Here is a 24,776-nt window from a genome sequence, read left to right as displayed (position 1 = left end):
TCCCACTCTGCAAGAAGCTCAGATGCAGCAATGTGGATGTACATGCCCGGCCCTCGTGCCTAGTTCAGCTGGGCTGCGAGGTTTGCTAGCTCTGCCAGGGAGAGAACTGTGGCCGCAAGGCAGGGTCTGGGTGTGACTTCAGATTCCCTGGACTAACCCGCTAAAATTTAGCCACCAGGAAAATAAGGGTATAGCGGACTAGTCCTCAAAATTCTCCGCCCTCCATCAGAATACGGCTTAAGAAGAATATTTAATGTGTGCATTTTGGGCTAACGTAAAAACTAACATATATTATCTGACAGAATCACAGCTTTTCCTGAAATCAGAAGAAAGGAGAGGGCAAAAAGTATTTATCGAATAGCTATTTTGTGCTCAGTTCTTTAAAAGGCTTGGCTCATTTAATCCTAATATCAGCCTCTATTTTATACTTTAAAAAGAGACTCAAAGACTAAGTAAATTTTCCAAAGTCATCATATAGTATAGAAAAGGGTAGTGGTTTGAATCCATGTCTACCTGACTCTAGAGCCCAAACTCTGTCTACCGTATTTGATTTTTATCCATCTAAGTCTGTGCCCCAGATCAGAAGAACATGGTTTGGGATTAATGCTGGGTTAATTCACAATGGAGAGAATTTTCACACATATGAGAAATGATGATTAACTATTCAATAGCATAAGAAGATTATATGGCAGAATTTTATGGTGAAACCAACAGAACAAAAGACTAAGTCAGGACAAAATGCTAGGTGGTATTATTTCTAAAAGGGTTTTTGCCAACTCAAAGCATCCCTTGGACCTTGCAGGGCTGGGAGTGGAGAAGGGAGGGTCCAAGATGAGGATTAGAATGGAGCAGTAGCTTCATACACAAAGTCCTGGGCCTTCTCCCCCTGGCAATAGGATAGATTATGGGCCAGTGTGCTGACTCTGGTGTTCCCACTGTAGGTTGGGTGGAAAAGTGATTTGAAGATGGGCCAGGCACTGCCTGAGGCAATCTAGTTGAGTCAATTCCGACTCACAGCAATCCTATAGGACAGAGTAGAACTGCGCCGTATGGTTTCCAAGAAGCAGCTGGTGGACTCCAACTGCCAACCTTTTGGTTAGCTGCCGATCTCTTAATCACCGCGCCAGCAGAGTTCCTTGGAAACCCTACGGGGTTGCAATGAGTTAGAATCGACTCAATGGCAGTGGGTAGGGTTGGTTTGGTACCTGAATGAAAATAAGATAAATAAGTCACCCCCAAAAGACTGCAACTCATATTTCCCTCTTGTATGCCAAGCCTTACACTCAGCTCTTTGCTTATAGTATATCATTTAACCCTTGAAACTGCATAGGGTAAGTAAGTATTAGTCCCCAGGTAGTGCAAATGGTTAAGCACTCAACTACTCAGTGAAAGGTTGGCAGTTCAAACCCATCCAGAAGTGCCTCAGAAGACAGCCCTGGCAATCTGTTTCTGAAAGGTCACAGCCTTGAAAACCCTATGAAGCAGTTCTGCTTTGCACACACGGGTTTCCCATAAGTTGGAGTCAACTTGACGGTAACTAATAACAAAAACCCTGAAGATTAGGAACTTGTGGCTCAATGAGGTTGCGTTGCCCTAAGGTCACAGAGGTAATCACTGGGGCATAACTTCAGTAAGGTCATCGTACCAAATTGCCTACGCGCCAAATGCAATCCCTCCCTGAGAATTTAGAGGGCAGCCTGCCCCAAGTCATCTCATGAGCCTTTCAAGACACAGCTAACAGAGCTTGGCGACCACTATACTTCTTGCCTTTCATCTTTTTATTTACATATGCCTGGTTTTTGGAGGAGCCCTGGTGGTGCAGTGGTTAAGAGCTCGTCTGCCAAGCAAAGGTTGGCCGTTTGAATCTACCAGCCACTCCTTGGAAACCCCGTGGGGCAGTTCTACTCGGTCCTATAGGTTAGCTGTGAGTCAGAATCGATTCCACACAATGGGTTTGGTTTTTTTTTTTTTTTTTTTAGTTTTTTGGAGTAGGGCTAAGATTTTATAACTAAGAAGTTATCAAATATGCTTTTGATAGCTGCTTTACAAAAAGTAATTATTAATTCCCTTTTTAAATTAAAAAAAAAAGACTTTGGTTTTAGAATGACTTTAGTTAATGTCATTTTAACAGCCAACACTAAAGGTAAAAATTTTCCTTTGATTTCACCTGCTTCATGTCTTTTTAAAGTTCATTAACACCACCACGATGATTTTTTTTTTTAAGGGAAGTTAGTACCATCAGTGGTTTTTAGTGACTCCATCTTTCTTTGCTGGCTCCAGAATGGAACATATTAAAAAAAAAAAAAATCCCCTGGAACCAAAGCCAAGCTGGCACAAACCAAATGATGCTAAAGAACCATTTGGTCACTTGAGGTGTGACATAAATGAAAGTCGTTAAACTGAACTAGCCATGTGCACTTCAACTGTATTCCAGGCATGGAGGAAATGAGCTGGGTCCAATACAGAGTGAAAGAAAAATATCAAGCAAAACAGAGCTGGCAACAGAAAATAGAAATTGAGCAGAAAAGGGTCATGCCCATGGTCCTCTGGAGCCTATATTTAGAGAAGTTTAGAAAGGAGAGATGCAGCTAGAACAGGGCAGCTACTAGAGGTGGGAGTGATATCAAGGCACGGTTCAAAGCTTTGTTCTACAGTCTTGTTATTAAATGAATTGTGTCCCACCAAAAATTTATGTTGAAGTCCTCACCCCAGTACTTGCAAACATGGCCTTGTTTGGAAATAGAGTCTTTGAAGATGTTACCAGTTAACATGAGGTCTCACAGAAGTAGGATGAGTCCTTATGAAGGGTGTCCTTATAAAAGAGATGGAGCCACACAGAGGGAAGATGGCCATGTGAAGATGAAAGTAGACTGGAGTGATGCTTCTACAGGCCAAGGTATGACAAGGATTGCCAAGAGCCACCAGAAGCTAGAATGAGTCAAGAAAGAATCTGTCTTTATAGCCTTCAGAGAGAGCATGGTCTGGCTGACACACCTTGATTTTGGACTTCTACCCTCCTGGGCTGCCAGAAGTATGGACAAATCTGTCTTCAAAGAAGTACAGCCAGAATGCTCCTTAGAAGCAAGGATGGCAAGACTTCATTTCACATCCTTTGGAGATGTTATCAGGAAGAACCAGTCCTGGAGAAGGTCATCATGGTTGGTAAAGTAGAGGGTCAGCAAAACGGAGGAAGACCCTCAACAAGATGGACTGACATGGTGGCTGCAATAATGGGCTCAAGCATAATAACAATGATCATGAGGATGGTGCAGAACCAGGCAGTGTTCGTTCTGTTGTACACAGGGTCACTATGAGCTGGAATTAACTTGATGGCAGCTAATGACAACAACATCCTCCAGAACTGGGAGACAATAAATTTCTGTAACTGAGTTTGCAGTACTTTGTCATGGCAGCCCTGGGAAACCAATGCAGTAGGTAAGAGGACAAAGTGGGTATTGTTGAAAAGGTTATGTTGAATATGGTGTGGGGTGGGGGTGGTCACAGTATGATTTTCTTTCAGAATCACACCCATGGACCTCTAACTCTCCACATGAATCTACAGGACTCAAGAAAATAAAGCCCTTGAAAAAACGTACTGTGCTGACACTTCCCACGCAGCCTCCTATGAGTACAGCCACTGTGTCAGTAACACTGCTGGCTCCTTTGCTACACTGAATTTTAACTGAAATAGCTCCTTTTCAGCGAGGCTTTCCGTGACCACCCAGCCTCACAGCACTCATGCCCACTCACTTCGCGGAGATAGATGAGACTTTTATGAGCCCTAAGCACTAAAAGGAGCCTTGGTGGTGTGGTGGTTTGGTGAGCTACGGCTGCTAATCAAAAGGTTGGCAGTTTGAATCCACCAGCCACTCCTTGGAAACCCTCAGCGGTAGTTCTGCCTTGTTCTATACGTTCTCTATGAGCTGGAATCCACTCAACCGCAAGGGATAAAAAGATCATGCTACCCACCTAACAAAATTAAAAATAAAAACAATACCCATCACAAAATGGATCCAAGAAGCCTAACAAAGTTCTAATTTCTCCCATGAGGATCACTTTAATATTTCTTTTGAAATATTAAACATTAAATTTAATCACTAAATATTTTAGAACCCTTTGTCTACCTATTGGGTGGTTCAATATAGTTCATTACTCTCTGGAATTATCCTTTTTGCATTTATTTCTTGACTTGCTCATTGCCTGTTCCTCCCACTAGACTACAAGCTCCAGGAGGGCAGGGAGTTAGTGTGCCTCTTTATCACTGTATCCCCTGTAAACAGCATGGTGCCCAACACAGAGTTGGGGCCCAATCATTTTTTGTTGGATAAATGGACCGAACGCCCTTTTGTCCTCTTGCCCAATGAGTTCTGGTCTTCACCCACAGAATGAAGAGTGTTCCCAGCACAGGCTGGTAGATCAGGGTAGGGTTATGGTGGCGGTAGGATCAACAGGAGTTTGCTTACACCAGGAGAAGTTGTGCCTGCCTGTTGTTGTCATTGTTAGGTGCCGATTCATAGTGACCCTATAGGATGGAGTAGAACTGCCTCATAGGGTTTTCAAGGAGCAGCTGGTAGATTTGAACTGCCAACCTTTTGGTTAGCAGCCAAGCTCTTAATCACTACGCCACGAGGGCTCCTTGTGCCTGCCTAGGAGGCTCCAAACATCAGGAACCTTTCAGCAAAAAAATGAGTTTACCTGAGGCCCAGAAGGCTTCTTACTATAAAACTGTCTTGATAAGGATGACCTTGTCTGTGTCACAGGAGCCAAATGAGCTAGGAAGAGCCTGGGGGTATAATAGGAAGGTGAAGAACATGGCCTCTACTCTTAGTAAGAGCCTAACCAGAGACCAAAAAGGGCAGCTGGAGTCAGGACTCTTGGTCACAAGTCATAGCACAGAGCATCACGGGTCCCCGGGAGGCTCTTCTCTCTAAGGAGGGCTGCATTCCGCAGAGAACTGAGCAAGGCCCGTGTTCCCTCTACCTGCTAAATCACGTCCCTGGCAGCCTGCCATGCTGGCCCTCGGACAAAGAGAGGGGCCTAGGAGCTGGCTTCCTAGGAAGCTTCATCAGCCAGATGACAATTGAAATTAGCATCACAACACCTTGATGAAAGGAAATAAGAAAGAGCTGAATCTCTGAATGGAAAATAGATTATTCACTGTCAGGCTGAACAATGGAACAAGACATAAATAGCAGACGTGAGCACAGCTCAGCACTGGCAGTACCGCAGGGGGCCCGGGCTGCAGAGTTAGCACCAGGGACCTGGAAACCAGCACAGAGGATGCACACATGAGGAAAAGCCAAGAGAATAAAGTAAACATTCTGGGATTCTCTAACCTTATGGAGGTCCCATTCCTTTCCACCTGAAAATGACCCTGTCTATTTTCACTTTCAAAGTCACATAATAGCCTGGTTTGATCCTAATAAGGTTGCAGTTGAAAACCCTGTGGACATGCCAATTTTGCTCAAAAATGGTGTACGTGCTACTTCCCCAGCCCTGTGGATGGTCCAAAGATCTCTGTATACAGCCAAATTCTGCACAGAGCAGATGACTGTTCAATGCTTGACTGCAAAAGAGAGAAAATAGCAATGACCTCTTGGCACCTGAGGCACTTGAGGGCCTGATTTAAAGGAATAGTTCCCTGTGTAGGAAGTAAAAGAATGTGGGTTTTAAGGTCAGAGATTTGAGTTAGAATTCTAGCTCTGCTATTTACAACTCTGTGTGCACGTGTGCACACGCGTGCGCAAGAGCGGATAGGCAGCACTAAGGATGGAAAGAGGAGAAAGAGGAGACAGAAGAAAAGACAAAGGAGAGAGGGGACCAATCACCCTTGGATAACCTCACCTCTTTGAGCTTTGGTTCCATCATCGGGAACACAAGTCTGCACCTACTTCCCTTGGAACCTCGGACAGTTGTGAAGATAAAGTCAGAGTATGTATAGCACATGATACAGCCGGGCATTTAATAGATGATTAATGAACGGTAGCTCCTGTTATCGCCATAAGGGAATGAGACCATCAGGGCTTAAGCACTGTCACCTCTATTTCCCTTAAGACTTCACAACCTCAGAGGGCCAGGACAGCCAGAAACCAGGCTCCTCGGCATTCCACTCAGATCACCTAGGACAACTCACATTTGATAAGTAACATTTAGTTTGTCACCAACCATTGGTCCTTCTTGGCAAGTCTATACCCAGACAGTTTAAAGGGCTCTAAACCACGTTGCTCCCTCCTGCCTCTGGTGCTCTTAGAAGATTGGAGCATGCTGATTTCTGGGTCACACTAGTCACCTCCCTGTGAGCCAGACGAGCTCTTGGCAGCAGTTTCCTCTGCCCCTTCTCATGGGCCCAGGTGATTCTTTATTCTGTTGCTCCTGAGTTACCACTTAAAAACCAGAAGGTAATATCCATTATTCAGGTCAACGGAAGGTCCTGCTATTAATGCTAACAGTGGTTCCCATTTTTCAAGCCCTTACTGTGTGTCAGTTTTCGGGTGGCTGTGTTAGGCTGGGTGCCATCTCATTTCATTCACTTATAAAGTGGGTAATACCTATCATCCTCCTATCATCTCCATTTATTGAGGTGCCAAACCAAAACCAAACTCTCTGCCATCGAGTCTATTCTGACTCATAGCAACCCTATAGGACAGAGTAGAACTGCTCCATAGGGTTTCCAAGGCTGTAAATCTTTATGGAAGCAGACTGCTGCATCTTTCTCCTGTGGAGCGGCTGGTGGGTGTAAACCGCCAGCCTTTTGATTAGCAGCCAAGCGGTTTAACCACAGCACCACCAGGGCTCTTTTATTGAGGCACAGGGAGGTTAAGAAATTTGTCCAAAGTCTCCAAGAGGAGCCAGAATTCAAACTCTGAATGTCTGGCCCCAGAACCCATGCTTTTAACTTGTAGACTCTCTCTCTGGCTGGGCAAGATGTGAGTAGACCACAGGATGTGCTCACAGAGGCGGTAAATGGCCTGGAAGAACCAAAGATTGGGGGTGTGTGTGCTGAGGGTGGTTTCACTTTACCTTGGTGAAGGTCAGGCAGTCCTTGTCTTGGTCTTTGTCTTTGATCTCAAAATCATAAAGTGCTTTGCCCTGAGGCGGGGTCTGTGGCAAGGGCCGGAGGCACTGGATGTAGCTGGCGGGGAGGAAGCCATGGTTGCCATTGAGCTGTCCGTGGTACCAGTTCTCGTCCACTTTGCGTCGCAGGATGATGATGTCCCCCTTGTTAAATTTGAGGTCACCGGGCTCTTTCCCTTCATAACTGTAGAGAGCTTTTCCATAGGGAAGTTGGGGAATATTCTGAAAGCAAAATAAAATGCCTGGTTACTAAGCATTATCCTTCCCGCTGCCTGAGGTTGAATTTGCTCTGAAGAGCATAGGATTTCCGAGGGGATTTCTATTGCTTGAAGTTCCCGGATGATGCAGATAGTTAATGCGCTCAGATGCTAACCAAAAAGTTGGAAGTTCAAGTCCACCTAGAGGCACCTCAGAAGAAAGGCCTGGTGTTCTATGTCTAAAAAGTCAGTCAATGAAAACCCTGTGGAGCACAGTTCTACTCTGACATGCATAGGGTGGCCATGAGTCGGAACTGACTCGACAGCAACTGGTGATGAGGTTAAGCTCTGTTGCTGTGGGCGTGTACAGAATGCCCTGGCAGTGGAAACCATGTAAAAGGAATTCTTGTCCCGGAATCCACAAGCTCCTCAAGCAGAGACAAGAGGGTCTACACAACCACTTAGATAAATAATCTACCAGTAGATAGCTCATGTTAGGTGCCAGACACTGTCTTAAGCCTTTCACATATAGGGTCGCTATAAGTCACAATCAACTTGGCGGCAATGGGTTTGGCTTTTTTTTTTTTTTTTTGGCAACTCACTTTATATCATAGTGACCCTATAAGACTGAGCAGAACTGTCCCATAGGGTTTCCAAGGAGTGGCTGGTGGATTTGAACTGCCAACCTTTTGGTTAGCAGTCGAACATGTAAGCACTGTGCCACCAGGGCTCCATACTCTGTGTCCAAAAGGTGCTAATGGTAGCTTCATTTACAGATGAGGCAAATGAGGCACAAAGAAATAAAGTAAGTTGCCCAAATCCCCACACCTGTAAGTGACAGGGCAGTGTTATGGATTGAATTGCATCTCTTGAAAAGGTGTCTTGAAGTCCTGACCCTTGTGCCTGTGAATGTGGCCCTGTGTGGAAACAGGGTTCTCTTTTGTTATGTTAATGAGGTCACACTGGAGTAGGTTGGTCTTAAACCTAATCCTTCCTGAGTGATGTTTTATAAAAAGAGAACAGACACGGAGAGTAACATATGCAGGGGAAGTCAGATGCCATGTGATAATGGAAGCAGGTGCATCTACAAGCCCAGTAATGCCAAGAATTGCCAGCAGCTACTAGGAGCTGGGAAACTCTGGTGGCGTAGTGGTTAAGTGCTATGGCTGCTAACCAAAGGGTCGGCAGTTCAAATCCACCAGGTGCTCCTTGGAAACTCTATGGGGCAGTTCTACCCTGTCCTATAGGGTTGCTATGAGTTGGAATCAACTCAACGGCAAGGTTTTTTTTTTTTTTTTTTTTAAACCAGGAGCTGAAAGAGACAAAGAAGGACTTTCCCCCAGAACCAACACCCTGAATTCAGACTTGTAACCTCCTGAACTGTTAGAAAATAAATTTCTTTTCTTTAAAGCCACCCACTATGTGGTATTTTTGTTATGGTAACATTACATAACTTAGACAGGCAGAATCCGAGTCCAGGCTGTCCGGCTCTGGAATGTTCTTACCCACTACTCTGTTGAATTGACTTCCACTGGGTGGTGTTTTTCAGTGAATTTAGTCTAAAAACCAGAGGATCTCCAACAATGAAAATTATCCTTTTTTAATCTATAAACTCTCACAGCATACGATTTAAAGAGTTTTTCAAGTCGTGATGACAGATCTGCTTTGATTGTGATGAGCCTGTCCCACTCAGTAGCTCTCAGGCCTAACGGCACACATTTATGATGACCAGGATGAGACAAACAACTTGGCCACGGAATGAGGTGCAGTCAAGTGTCCACCAAAAGGTATCTCCTAGGACCTTGGTCCCCAATGGCCTGAAAGTTCTAAAAGGTTGTTCCCAGCTGTTGCAGACCCTATGCTCAAAACACATAGTTTTTTCTTGCCTGCTGAAGTCTGGTCCAGAGCTTCAATTCAAGAACGCAAAACACTATCCTTCTACCACCACAGAATGCTCCTGTCATGCCCCCAAAGTCAGTCAGCCCATCCGAAAGCCATCTGCCAACTTTGGCCTCAAACAGAGACTAGCTCTGAAACCAAACAAAATTCTAGACAATCTTCTACTTTCCAGCAAAAAGGAGTCTGTTGAACAACTCTAAAACTTCACTTGATGCTCTCATCCACCTTGTGGGTTTCTCTAATGGGCACCATTCCATAAAGACCAATGGCCACAGGGATTTCTCTTCCTTTTCTTTAAGGGTGGCCAACACCCACTCGGCTTAGGAAGCTTTGCCAAAGGCCACTTCTGTGCCAGACGAAAACCAAACACAAATCTTACCCATTGTCCCTGTGTCAGTACGCAACAATTTTCCTACTAGAAGCCACATTTTCTCACCAGGGCCGCCTATGCCAGAGACTGCTTTAGTATTTGAATCAATCAATAAAGGCACAAAAGCCCGAAGCACTAGTACATCGAAAAACTCTTTGTAGAGGACTTAATAATATGTTGGCAACTCAATCACTCTACATTTATGTTCCAGCAACAGAGAGAACCTGCTGGCAAACTGACAAACGACCACCACTAACCAATTAAATAGTAACACCAGAGGATTTTTCATTGCAGAACTCGAAGAGGAAAAAAATCCATTTGCGTCCAATAACACTCATCCTGGATGGCCTTGTACTGTAAGTACAATACACTGTAAGTACAATACATTGTAATAGGCTCCAATTTTAGAGAGCTAAGGAAAAGGGGCATTTTACAATACCAGTACTGCGATCAGAAAAGAATGAAAGAGGGTGTCAGCTGTGTGCCACCAGAAGAATTCCACTAACCACAGGGGCCAGTCAATCCCTAAACAAGGGCAATTTTGCCCCTACTTCCAGGGGACATTTAGGAATCTCAAGACATCTTTGATTGTCATGACTGGGGGTAGGGTACTACTAGCATCTAAAGAGTAGGGGTTGTGGAGGCTGCTAAACATCTTCAGATCTGTGGTTCCTACTGCTTTTTTGAGCAATCTAACTGCTTGCCAGCCATCTCTGCCTGGACATCCCACAAGCACACTGAAGCCATGACCTGTCCCTCAAGTCCCATCTCTTGTATATCTCATCTTGGCCATGGACTCACTACCAAGTTGCTAAGCAAGGACCCCTAGTTATCCCTGTGCCCACCCTTTCCATCAGTCTCATCATCTGTCATCACATCCTGTTGATTCCACGTCTGAAATCTAACCAACTGATCCCCCGTCCACACTTCCACTACAACGATCTTATCTGTCATCAAATCTTGCATAAACCAACGCAAACTTCTTCTACTGAATTTCCAGGTTCTGTTAGCCCACTCTGACGCTGGATGCCAAAACAGAGAGCTGACCCTATCATCTTACTGCTTGTAAATTTTCAAGGTCCCCAGAGTGGAATCCCAGCTCCTTAGCGTGGTATTCAAGGCTCCTCCAGGCTGGTCTCAGTACACCTTTCCAACCATACCCTTCAACACTTTTCCCCACTTCTCATACCGTAGCCAAGCGGGCAGCAGCCTATTTCGCAAAGAGGTTGTGCTTTGGACCTCTGGGTTGTTGCCCAAATGGCTTCCATTGCAGACTGATCCCCAGTGCTACCTCCTCTGTCCTCTCTCCCTCCCCAGGCTGTGCTCTTGTAACTCTTCATGGGCAGCTCAAGTCTATTATTCATTCCACTGCATTAGCCCCTATAAACCAAAGCCCTCAGAACAGGGACCCCAGAACCAAGAGGAGTTTCTGGCACGTAGTAAGTGCCCTACATATGCTCACGAGTTGAAATAAACTAAAGCTATTTCTCAGACAGGAAAAGGCAGAGAGGAGGAGTAGGGAAGTTAGAAAAGTAAGACAAGTCTGATATGGCAATCTTTTGCCAACCAACGCACCCTACACAGATCCAGGACAAAGAGTACCAATCAGTGCTCCTCATGGAGAAGCAAAGAGCCATTCTTCTAGCAATTAAGCCAGGGGCAGAGAAGGCGCCAAGCACCCCCTGAAGAAGCAGAGGCTGGAACAACGTGTGGACGTCGCTCATGCCTGAGTCACCTTGCCATAGGCAGTGGTTGCACATCTGGGCAAACTCCCTCTGCTGACTGGCTGGGGGTACAAGCAACAGAGACCTTGGCTGGCTTCAGTTACAGTGTGGTCACGTGGTCACACATTGTCAGTGTCGGTCGATGGGCAAGGAGGAGAAGGTTAAGAAGTGAGAGAAAGAAAATGGAAAAGGGAAGAGGAAGAGAGGAGAAAGGGACGGAGAAAGAGACAGATGCCCGCTGCTCTGACCCCTTTCCCCAAACCGCCTAGGAATCAGCATCTTACAGAACAAGAACTGAGAGAAGTAGCAAACCATTTTAAGATGAAGGGCCCATTTCTGAGGGCAAAAAGAAAATTAAGGATGAAGCTGAGAGGTGGTTTATTCAGGGGGGTATATGCAGTAGAAACTGGTTATCAGGAAATGTTAAATAATGGTGACACCGAGAACCTCCACAGAGTCCTTGATTTTCAAACATTTATAAGTATATGAACTAATTAGTCCATAAAAAAGGTCTAGAGGCAGATGAATGCCATTAGGGTAAGGGGAACCCCTCAAAAAACCAAACCCGTTGCCATCAAGGTGATTCCCACTCATAGCAACCCTATAGGACACAGTAGAACTGCCCCAAAGGGTTTCCAAGGGGTAGCTGGTAGGTTCGAAACTGCCGACCTTTTGGTTAGCAGCTGAGTTCTTAACCATTGCGCCACCAGGGCTGCATGGTGAGGGAAGACTTCTGCAAATTGAACAACAGCAACCTAAGGGACAGCTGAAATTCAAACCCTCTACCTCCAAGTCCAAGAAAACCGAGCAGGTTTCTCTAGAACCCATTTCCTTTCTGACCACAGCAAGGTTTACTGATAACCTTTCTCACATTGTAGTTTCCCTCTGGAGGAATTATACCCAAACACTGCCACTAAGCTGCCATTATATGGGCTCAAGACATTAAGGAAAAAAAGTAAAAGGAAAAGGGGAAAATACACCTGGGATGCCTATAGCATAATTAACACCAACCACCACTGCAAAGCATTAATAATAATTAAAACTTATAATGTCAATTTCATGGCTCATTACTCAGCTGTCTCACACAAATCTTCCTCTGGGCTTAATGTCCTACCCCGTGGAGAGATGGGTGCTCAAGCATGCACAGCGCACCATTTCCATCTTCTGTTGGGATCAAACGAGGCAGTGGGCTTTGACAAATGTGCTTCCATTACGCCAAATTGCCGACAGGGGTCTAAATCACGACTGCTGTGTTTAGAGTGAGGGCAGGCACCACGCTGACATGGAGCGCTGGGAAGGCAGAGGGCCAGAACCCAGGGGGAATGGGAGAATGGCCTGGGATCAGGTCTTCCCACTCCAGCAAGGTAGGGTGGAAGAGGCAGACACAAGCAATTATTTAAAGAACCTTAGAAAGAAACAACTTTCAGACCTTAAAGCTAAGTCAAAACCAAAACCAAACCCACTGCCCTCGAGCTGATTCTGACTCATAGCGACCCTACAGGACAGGGTAGAACTGCCCCACAGGGTTTCCAAGGAGTGCCTGGTGGATCTGAACTGCCAACCTTTTGGTTAGCAGCCGTAGCTCTTAACTACTACGCTACCAGGGTTTCCTCAAATCAGGTCTCCCTTATCCAGTCCCTTTGCACCAGCACCTTTCTTTCCTAAGACTTGTCACAGCTGTAGTCACGTTATTTGTGTGACTACGTTATCCATGGATATCTTCCCCATAGACTATAAGCTCCACGAGGACTGATACTGTGTTTTTGTTCGCTATTGCACCCTCAATTCCTGGTCCAGATCTGACATAGATTACAGTGCTCGAATATATCAATTGAATAAAGGAATATATTGATTAACAAATCTGGGATTCGGGCCGGGGTAAGAATTCCTGGCTGGAAGAACCTTCCCTGCCCATTATTTTTCCCAAGGTCTGGGACTCAGGGTCCATGTCACCAAAAGTCCTGTTGCTAACAGTGGCTGGGTGTCAATAAACCGAAGAATCCCAGTGGTTGCTCAACGAGGAGGAGGGCAATACGGCTGGAGGAATCAGTCTGGGCAAAGGCATGGCGTTAGAGATGGATAAGTGTCTTACTCATTTTCATGTCTCCAGGGCCTACCTAGCACACAGTATCTGACAAAGAGTTGACAACTGTTAGAGAAACATGCATGGCATGTTCTAGAAATGGTGAGGAGGCTACAAGAGGGGGATATTATCTAATCGGAACTAAATTAAGCATTGCAGGGTGGATGAATGTGGCAAAAACGAAAACAAAAAATCTGTTGCCTTCATGCTGACTCTGATTCATGGGGTTTTCTTGGCTGTAATCTTTACGGAAGCAGATCTCCCGATCTTCTTCCTCGGAGCCACTGGGTGGGTTTGAACCAGCAACCTTTAGCTTAGTTGTTGAACACAAACCATTTGTGCCACCCAGGGAACTGATGAATGTGGTATCAAAACCAAAAACCAAACCCACTGCTGTTGAGTCAATTCGGACTCATAGCGACCCTATAGGACAGAGTAGACCTGCCCCAGAGAGTTTCCAAGGAGCGCCTGGTGGATTCGAACTGACGAGCTTTTGGTTAGCCACTGTAGCATTTAACCACTACACCACCAGGGTTTCTGATGAATGTGATAAAAAAGGCTGCTAATTGTCCCCCAATATCCATCTCCCCTTCTTCTAGAGATAATATCCCACATTTCAATGGAGTGAAGGTCATCCAGCTAAAGACTTCATGTTCCAGCCTCACGTGCAGTTAGGCATAGCTCTGCCGAAATTTCCATCACTGGATGTAAGCAAAAGTGATACCTGTTAATGCCGGGCCTTGTTTTACAATGGAATTTATAAGGTAATTCCACTTCCTATTTTTTCCTTCCCACAAGCTGAAATGGCAGATACGATGGTGGCTCTTTCCATACAAGGATTATGCCTGCAGCAACAAGAAGGAAGGAACCTGGGCCCTCGTTATGCCCTGAAGGACAGGCAAGAGGAACAAGGGAAGCTAGAAAAGAAAGTCAAATCTGATATGGCCATTCTCTGTAAACAACTCACCTTGCAAAGATCAAGGGGGAAAGTGTGAATCGGAGCTCCACTTTGAGGAGCAAAGAGAAGGGGCTTTTTACTGGACTCTCAGACGGGAAAGAAGGAAACCTTATTTCATGTGGGCAGCTATGCTGTGTCTTTTTATTATAGCAGTTTAGTTTGTATTCTGACTAATTCAGGGAACTTGAGATCTGAGATCTATTTATGATTTTTTTTGATCAAAAACATTTTTCAGGCCAAAACATTTACTTTAATATTGCTGTTAAAGGCTATCACTTTCATTTTAAAGCAATACTTTTTAATATGACACTCTCAGATGTCGAATAAGTTGAAACGACATGGTATTTTGGCATTATCCTGTTTTAAATAACATGTTTAACTAGAGTGTCCCCATCTCCTAAATTCACAAATTCGGTGAAGAAGCTGTTACTGCATCATACTCCAACTAGGAGGTCCCTGAGTTTGAGTTTCACAGCTAGTTACATTTCAAGCTCCTTCTTCTCGTTAAAATCAACCCATAGGGTCCCAGCTTTTGTTTCTTTCCCTCTGTTACTCTGATGGCTTTTCCATTCCCCACATTTGTGCACTCATTCTTCCAAGAATTTAGGGAACACCTGTAACTTGCCAGACGTTGCCCTAGACTCTAGACTACGAAAGTGAGTAAGACACTAAGAAGCCCTGCTGGCACGAACGGTTAAGTGCTCGGCTGCTAACTGCAAAGTTGGTGGTTCAAACCTACTAGCAGCTCCGTGGGAGAAAGACCCAGCCACCTGCTCCTGTACAGATCACAGCCTAGGAAACACTATAGGGCAGTTCTACTCCGTCGCATGGGGTCGCTGTGAGTAGAAATTGACCCGATGGCACCTAACAACAACAACAGTAGGTACCAATATATTTCTCTGAAGTACATGGTGCTTTGTAGCCAAAAAAAAGAATAAGACACAATTTCTTTACTCGTGTCACCAACTTATGGGCCCGGTAGCCATTAAAAGCACAATAGAATGACAAAAACAATAAAAGACAAATGCACAGCTTGTTACCCCAAACAGATAGGATGAGGACATGCCTAAGCTGCTGTGGTGGGATGCAACTGTGACGATAGGAACTGACGATAAGCAAGAGCCATCATTAGCAGAGTTTTATGTTTCAGTTTCATGTTTCACTAAGAAAGCTTAGTGGAGATTTCAACACAACTTGACTTTTTTTAGTTTTTATTTTTATTTTTAAACTTTTCCCAGACTTTGTCAAAGGCTCTCATCTCAAGTCTCCCTGCTGCTCCGCGCACAATTTGGCAGTCAGTTTTCTGAAGTTAATGGTATTTTGCTAGACGACGATTGGGCTTAACTTCCCATTCCTAACTGTTTAGGAGGCGTGGGATTTAATGAAGGCTACATTTCGCCTTAGAGACATCTGGTGACTTAGGGCTGGATGGAGTCATTTGTATGTAGAACATGTAAAGCACTTTGGATTCCTCCAGATAAAAGGTGCTATACAAAGCAATGTCATTATTATGCCATATAAGGAATGCAGCACTTCAAACCACCCCTCAAATTAGCCTATACAACTTTATAATAAAATCATCATGACAGGAAAAATAAACCTTTTTCAAAACAACACTCCTTCTTCTCTTCAAAGAATTCAGGCTTAAAAAAAACAACAAAAACTTGATTCACTCATCTAAAGATGCGAAGCCAACTGCTGAGCCACTCACATCTGTTACCTTGTAAAGAGGGAGGACACTAGGATCACGCTCAGTCTAGCAAAGAGAAAAGCAAGATCCAAATTAAGGTCATTGGAAAGCAGACTGAGAAGCCATTAGAAAATACTTGTACACGGCAAGGAAGTAGCTCAGTTGGGAATTTTTTTTTTCTATTTGGGGAGATTTTTATGGCCAACATTAATGGAAATATCAATAGTGAAGATAATCCTGTTGGAGAACAGATGCGGTCTTGCACACATGTGCACACACAGACACACTCACTGGCTGACCCTTGGCTCCACGTTGGCTCTGAGGAGACTCTAAGGCAGTTAATTTGCTCCTATAAAGTGAAGAGTTCCCCTCACTTACGATGACCAGACCTCTGGAACTCTATTCCCCATTCTCCAGGGACACACCCAACAGTGCTCGATTGATGGCAAGAGTGCATTCTGGCTGCTGTTCTCTTGTTTCAGGCAAAGCTAGAGGCCCACCTCTTGCTACCTGGCCTGAAGAGGAAGATGGGAACGCATGGCTCCACCAAACAACAGAAACCCCTATTTGATCCTGAACCACAAGCTGGCCCTCAGTTTTGACTCAGTTCTGAGTTCACATCAGAACCTTAACCTCAGTGGGTTTGCGTCCGGTGCCCGCAGGGAGTTTGTACTGCCTATTAGTGAAGACTGTAGGACCTGAAGGATAATTATTTATATATTCCCTTTGAGACACAAGCATTTTTTTCAAAGCCTGAGCAGCTTCAGACGAGACGCAATTGCATTTCTTGGCACCAGGCTTTTCAAGGCCAGGTTAGCTTTGTAAGGACAAACATCCCAGCTGTGTGCTTATAGAGTTTCTGTACAACTGCTACAATCCACCGTTGGCATTCTAATCAAACAACAGCCTCACCAGGGGCTCTGTTTCATTAGCAACCTCTCTATTTCTGGCTTGCAAAGGTAACGATGCCCTAGTAGAACTTCTCTGGAATTCCTGTGTTGCCTAAATCTTGATTATACATGGTTAGGGTAAGGTTGGGGGGTCAGGAGGCAAAACTATGAAATTGTCAGCATTTAGTTTTGTTTAAATTGCATTGTAGTATGATATATATAACAAAATACTTGCCATTTCAACCATATTTTATGTGTACAGTTCAGTGTCATTACGTTCATCACGTTGTACAACCATCACCGCTATCCATTCCCAGACTATTTTCATCACTATTAACAGAAACTCAGTTTCCCTTAAGCAGTAACTCCCAGCATTTAGTTTTAACATGAGTTTCAGACTTCTTAATCAAACTTCTTCGTAACTACATCCAGAGTGCCTTGGAAGGGCCTTCCTCACACACGGTGTACTGAAGAGAATAACAGAGCTGTTACCACACAGGAGCCCTAATCAGTGTGAGTTCCCATCTTCTTCTCTCCTCCTTATAATAGAAGGAAAAATGAACAGTGAAACATCCCAAAGTCAGGAATGAAATGAGAAGCTTCCATGAAAGGGAAAGCGTTGGAATTAATCACAGGAAAGGAGCTAAAACCAAGGCTCCGTGATATATATTTGGCAGGTGTCTTCATTCAGAGTGCCATTTGGCTGAGCAGAGAGTGAAGGCAAGAAGAACCATAGGGACTGCAAAGGAGGCAAACTATCACACAAAAGGTGTGCCCTGAAAGGCATGACAGAAGACTCTAACAAAGCATGAAATGGGGTCCTTTCACTGAAATTAAAATGTAGACGTCTGGAGTCCCCCTGGGTTAAAGAAGAGTGACCTGCCCTTCTACTCCCTATTGGTAGACAGGCAGAACTTAACTGTACAAATGGCAGGCTTAAAGGTGTGGGGCCAGATGTTTAAGAGAAGCCAGACTTTAATGAGGCCACCTCAGCTTCCAAACTGTGCTTCAGGAGGCTCTAGAACCAGGGCGGTCCAGGCTTGACTCCCCATAGCCAGGGGCCTTCACTTCCTGGCACCCTACCTTCAACTTTAGTGATTGTACTCTCCTTTATTTTCAGAATGGGTTTCCACTCAGGAGTTGAAAGAAGCTAACAAAATGAGGTTTCCAACCCCCCAGAGCATCTTCTGTTCTACATGTGTGTACCTTGTGTTCTGTCAGACATGGTCACAATGCCCCGCAGATATCACTTTACCCCACCGGCTTGCTCAGGCCCCTGGGCCCGGAACAGATCCTGCTCTGCCATATGAAACGGGGGCACAGCCTTCCCTCTCTTCTCTCACCATCTGTCTCTGCGACCGCGAAGTACTCATGGGGCTGCCTTTAGGCCAGAGATCCTCCCGCTCTGGTAATTGTGATATCCCATTTCTCTGTGCTATATTTCATGAACCTCCCCTAAAGCATGAAGAAAGCTCTATGACATCTCGTTCACAAAGGAAATTAAAATTAAGTTTGTCCTGATAATTATGAAGACATGAGATAATTAGAATTGCCTGGAGAAGTTTTAACCCCAGGGTTGGTAGTCATATATTTAGGTCACTAATAAGCATTCATTTAGGGTTCAGAATGCCTAGTTCAGGCTCCTGAACCCATCTTTCATACACTGTACAGAAACTGGCACGTATAGGTACAAATGAGTACATATGTGTGTGTGCACACGCACACACACACACACACACTATTACCACTACTACTAGTTATTGACAAGTGGACCCTGGCTCATGGTGACCCCATGTGTGTCAGAGTAGAACTGTGCTCCGTAGGGTCATCCATGGCTAATTTTCCAGAAGTAGATTTCCAGGCCTTTCTACAGAGGGACCTCTGGGTGGACTGGAACCTCCAACCTTTTGGTTAGCAGCTGAGTGCATTACACACATACACTCAAATACTATTTCTCAAACATAGTTCACCCACCCACATAATTGAATTTATCTTTCTGTAGTCAGTAAAGAGAGGAGAAAGGGAAAAATACCTACTGTATTTTGATGCAAATAGTGCACGCCTTCTATGTTTGTTTGTCAATGGTGCCCTCCCCCCACATGGTATTTTCATAAGTGCTGCTATGCCAAATTTTTTTACATGTTGCTGTTAAAAAAATCAGCATAGTGCATTATGAAAATACTTCATGGGGGAAGGCACAGTTGGCAAACAAACCTAGAAGGTACCAGTTATTTGCATAAAATATGGTAATATTAGCATAGATCAGGAGTCTGCAAACCGTGGCCCTCGGGCCACATCCAGTCTACCACCTGGTTTTGTGAATAAAGTTTTATTGGAACACACCATGCCCATTTGTTTACAGATTGCCAATGGCTGCTTTTGAGCTACAACAGCAGAGCTGAGAAGCTGATAAAAAGGCTGTGCGGGCAGCAAAGCCAAAAATATTTACTGTCTAGTCTTTTTTTTTTTTTTTTTAGTCCTTTACAGAAAAGTTTGCTGAGCCTTAGTATAGACTGTCAAGGTTAATAATGGTCCAAGGTCAGCTGCTTGCACTGTTTCCCCCTCAATACTGGGAAAAGGGGAGAGGACAGCAGGGACCACCTGTGTACATTTAGTGTGTGTTACATTTAAGAGCACACTGCTGGTGGCTTGGGAATTGGAGACAGCCCTGACTCTGTGGTGGCCTTGCAAAGTGGCTTGTGACGAAGTACCTTAATTCTCGGAGGCTTAGCTCTCCCATAAACTGGAGATAATCAAATCCGTCCTTCTACATTTCCTAGTAATGTCAAGAGAATAAAACCGATGATATGTAAAGAGCTTTTCGTCTCTTAATGAAGAAGGTGCTATAAAAACAATTATCATACAGTGTTTGCTGAGGCAACAAATGTCGCAGGAACCTGGATGCCAGTGCTAGAAGAGGCAGAATGTTCTGAGCACAGACATGGCCAGTAATCACCTAGTAACTCTGTACTGGGAGCAAATGCAATATAGATGAGGGCCAGGAGTACGCCCTCCTGGTCTGTTACTGTGTTTTGGGTGCCTAGCGTAGCATTCAGCTCACATTGGCTCAATATGTTTAATGAAAGTAAAGCGAGCAAAAGACTGACTGGTTGTCCCTGAGTGTAAAGATCCTTTCCCTACCCTCTCATGGGTTCCTGTAGGCTTTTGTCCAGAGTTCAAGTGACACTAGTTCTCTTTCAAAAGGAAGCTCTTCGTCATGATTTTCATAGTCACCATCACCTCTTCATAAAGAGGGCCAACCAATTTTTAATGAGTACCTCATATATGCCATGTACTACTTCATACACTTCACATACGTTAGCCCATTTAATCCCCACAACAACCCTACAAGGTAGTTATCACGACCTGATATCATCAACAATTTAGAGACAGGAAGCTGAGGCACAGCGAAGCTCAGTAACTTGTCCAAGGTCAGGGAAGTGGTAGAAAATGGTAGAGCCCAATTTGAACCCAGGCAGTCTGACTTCTGAGCCTGTGTGCCAACCCTAAAGTAACAACATGATCATGTTTTTAGCTGCTATTCCACCTCAGAAACTGTGGATAATTGAATTGTCGCTCACAGGAACCCTGTGAAGTAGGAATTATTGTTGACATTTCACGAGTAAGAAAAATTCTGAGAGGCAAATAAGGTACTCAGTGTCACAGAGCTAGGAAGAGGGGCACCAGGCTTCAAGTTCAGGGCCGTCCAGTTGTGAAGTCTGTGTTCTTCACCTCCACCCTGACTGACTCGGTCTCACAAAGGGGTAGGGGAGCCCCTCATAGAGCTCTGATAATGATGTGTTTGATTTGGAAGGAAAAGGAAAGGTGTGGATTGTTTATCTCTTAGGCCAGCAGGGTCTAGACCCCAGCTTACATTTATCCAATTCAGAGAAGAATTGCTCATTTTTCCACTCCTGGGGAAGACGATCCCCAAATTATGAAGTAACATCTGAGACATTTCCAGACAAATTCTCGACAGTGTGTACCTATCAGAGCAGGTAATGGAGTCATGGGGCATGCCTGGTATGGGACCATCTCTTTTACATTGAGAAGGGAGTCTCTGTCCAGTGGCCACCGGCCTTACGCGCTCCTGGTGATTCCTCCCAGGGGACAAAGGGCTTCCCAACTGCAGTCCACACCGCTCTCTCCACCCCAGGGACTGTTGGAGCCTGAACCGGCTGACTGGGCAGGCTGGCCTCTCCACCTCCTGTGGGAAGAACACTCATCAGGCCCACCTGTGATGCATGGCCTTGGATCAAAGAGCCTCCTCTCACCGTGGACTGGGATCTGCAACTGCCTCAAAGTGCCAAGAGGTCAAGGAGGTAAATTAAAAGCCTTCTGTCAGCCTCTTTCCTTTGTCAGGAGGGGAACTGGGAGCAGAAGATTCTTTCTAGATCCTTATTATGTCAACCCAAACTAACCACATTGTCTTTAAATGATTTTTTCCCACATCATTGTTTTGATGCTACAAAGAAATAATTCAAGGAGGTAAGTGAAAAAATGAGATATTTGCAAATGTCCATGTAAATAATTACTTTTCCCTAGGAATCTGGCTCTAGGGACAAAGAAAGGTGACTTGCTTTAGAACTGGATCCTCAGCCTTGGAGGACTTCTGAGAGTGGCAGGGCATGACCGTGTTTAAGAGTTTGAGCCTGGCACCAGACTGTAGTTCAAATCCTGCCTCTGCTGCACACTAGACTCTTTGTGCCTAAGTTTCCTCAACTGCAAAATGGGCATAATAAAGTATCTCTCTCACAGGGATCTTGTGAAATTAAATGGGTTAATATATGTCAATTGCTTATAACAATGTCTAACCAAACCCATTGCCTTCAACAGGTTCTGACTCATAGCGACCCTACAGGACAGAGTAGAACTGCCTCACAGGGTTTCCAAAGAGCACCTGGTGGATCTTTTGGTTGGCAGCCAGGGCTTCCATAACAGTGCCCGGCACATCGTAAATACTATAAAACGGTTTCCTGTGATTATTAAATTCCTTCACCATTGGTAAACCATGAGCAAATGGCATCAACAACAACAACAACAACATGTTTTTATGTGTTTACTAAAGTCGGCCTGATGTCAGATGGATCCTGGCTGAAAGCACAGAATACCACAAAGATGTTTACCTGTGTTTTACTGACTATGCAAAGGCATTTGACTGTGTGGATCATAACAAACTATGGATAACACTGCGAAGAATGGGAATTCCAGAACACTTGATTGTGCTCCTGAGGAACCTATACGGAGATCAACAGGCAGCTGTTCGGACAGAACAAGGGCATACTGAGTGGTATAAAGTTAGGAAAGATGTGTGTCAGGGTTGTATTCTTTCACCATACCTATTCAATCTGTATGCTGAGCAAATAATCCAAGAAGCTGGACTATATGAAGAAGAACATGGCATCAGGATTGGAGGAAGACTCATTAACAACCCGCATTATGCAGATGACACAACCTTGCTTGCTGAAAGTGAAGAGGACTTGAAGCACTTACTGATGAAGATCAAAGACCACAGCCTTCAGTACAGGTTGCATCTCAACATAAAGAAAACAAAAATCCTCACAACTGGACCAATGAGCAACATCGTGATAAACAGAGAAAGACTGAAGTTCTCAAGGATTTCATTTTACTTGGATCCACAATCAACAGCCATGGAAGCAGCAGTCAAGAAATCAAAAGATGCATTGCATTGGGTAAATCTGCTGCAAAGGACCTATTCAAAGTGTTGAAGAGCAAAGATGTCACCCTGAAGACTAAGGTGCACCTGACCCAAGCCATGGTATTTTCAATCACATCATATGCATGTGAAAGCTGGACAATGAATAAGGAAGACCGAAGAAGAGTTGATGCCTTTGAATTGTGGTGTTGGTGAAAAATATTGAATATACCATACCATGGACTGCCAAAAGAACGAACAAATTTGTCTTGGAAGAAGTACAAGCAGAATGCTCCTTAGAAGCAAGGATGGTGAGACTGTGTATTACATACTTTGGACATGTTGTCAGGAGGGATCAGTCCCTGGAGAAGGACATGATGCTTGGTAAAGTACAGGGTCAGCAGAAAAGAGGGAGACCCTCAACGACATGAATTGACATGGTGGCTGCAACAACGGGCTCAAGCACAGGAATTGCAAGGATGGCACAGGACTGGGCAATGTTTCCTTCTGTGGTACACAGGGTTGCTATGAGTCAGAACCAACTCGCTGGCACCTAACAACAACAGCAAAGTTGGCCACATCACACTGCTATGTACCCAACACATAAATCTGCAAGCCACGTTAAAAAAAAAAAAAAAGACCTTAGCAAAAGCCACTCGATCATGAAGATAATCCAACTAATATGGCAGAGTCAGTTATAAAACAAAAAGTCCTTTCATCACCAGAATGATAGATTTCTTAGAAGGAGTGTTTGAAAGCCCTGTAAAGGTTCACAAATTCCTTCCGCAGTGCTTATAAACTCTGGAAAATGGTCATGTGAGCAGAGTAACGGCTTAAGGACCACTCGCTTTGCTTCTTCCTGAGTTTCCTTATTGTCCAAAAAAACCAAACCAAACCCACTGCCATCAGGTCGATTCTGACTCATAGCAACCCTATAGGACAGAGTAGAACTGCCCCATAGAGTTTCCAAGGAGCACCTGGTGGGTTCGAACTGATGACCTCTTGGTTAGCAGCTGTAGCACTTAACCACTACACCACCAGGGTTTCCTCCTTATTGTTACACAGATGAAATTGTTGGCCATGTGTCCTCTTCCCTCCTTCCTGTGAGGTGGCAACACTGTGGAAAGCACTGGGGACACCACAGACAGGACTAGCCCCTGAGTGACATAACAGACAGGCACGGGACCACAGAAGGAACAGCCACCACAGCGTGTCTGACGGGTTCTGAGCCAAGGAGCCCAGGCCAGGAGCTCCTGGGTCCCTTCTTGAAGAGAAAAGGCAGAGGGGCAACGAGACCAAGGAAGCCAAGCTCTTCTCTCAATACAGATGGGGACAGACTTTATTTTGACAGGCCTAGACTTTAGTTCTTTAATCTTTATATTACGTGGCCAATCTCAAAATAAAAAAAAAATTTTAAAAAGAAGAGAAAAAGTCACCCAGTGAATCCCTTTTTGTATTTCTCCTCTCTCTGTAAGGGCTTCAGGTACTTCAGAGACATAGTAGAAAGGCATGAAAATCTGAAGCCCTGATTTAAGATTTTGTTGTTGTTGGGAGCCATTGAGCTGGTTCCAATGCATAGTGGCCCACTGTGACAGTGGAGACTTGCCCCTTAGAGGTTTTTAGACTGTAATCTTTACAGGAGCAGATCACTAGATCTTTCTCCCATGGAGCCACTGGTGGATTCGAACCACGCCAACCTTTTTGGTTAGCAGCTGAGCACTTAATTGTTTGCACCACCAGGGCTCCTAGGATTTGCTTATTAAGTTAAAATATTTAAAACCTGAATCAAATTATAGGTACTGGTTTGGGTTTAATTCATGCATATATCGGAGCCCTGGTGGCGTAGTGGTTAAGAGTTTCACCACTAACCAAAATGTCGGCAGTTTGAATTCACCAGCCACTCCTTGGAAGCTCTATGAGGCAGTTCTACTCTGTCCTATGGGGTCACTGTGAGTCAGGATCGACTTGACAGCAATGGGTTTGGTTTTTTTGGTTAGCTTTCATTACATCTGCAATTTGCTATCCACCTAGGATGATGGTCTGCCCCTATGGGACTCAGACGACCCTCTGGGCTGCAATGTATGGGCACTGAGGCAGAATTCTTCACTTCACTGGGTGTTTGTGGACATGGTTTGAGTTGGAGAATGTTCCTTGGTATTCTATATCCGTGCTGATTTACAGAAATCCTTAACTCCGGACATTCATTTACAAAACACTTTGCTATCTTTGATAATG

The 24,776-nt window shown here is 44.6% G+C and overlaps 1 protein-coding gene across 2 annotated transcripts in view; it reads right to left on the bottom strand.

Moving 5' to 3' along the window:
• The window catches only part of SH3RF3 (SH3 domain containing ring finger 3), a 496,734-nt gene that overhangs the window by 202,790 nt on the left and 269,168 nt on the right, over positions 1-24,776 (bottom strand). For both annotated transcript variants that reach the window (XM_023552520.2, XM_064268608.1), the window contains exon 2: positions 7,021-7,296. In XM_023552520.2, coding sequence (XP_023408288.2) covers positions 7,021-7,296 — 276 coding nt within the window. The remainder of the gene's footprint in view (positions 1-7,020; positions 7,297-24,776) is intronic.

This window comes from Loxodonta africana, chromosome 15, assembly GCF_030014295.1.
Source record: "Loxodonta africana isolate mLoxAfr1 chromosome 15, mLoxAfr1.hap2, whole genome shotgun sequence".
Classification (NCBI taxonomy): Eukaryota; Metazoa; Chordata; class Mammalia; order Proboscidea; family Elephantidae; genus Loxodonta; species Loxodonta africana.
The sequence above is the reverse complement of the archived record's forward strand: the minus strand, read 5'-3'. Positions and strand labels throughout refer to the sequence as shown.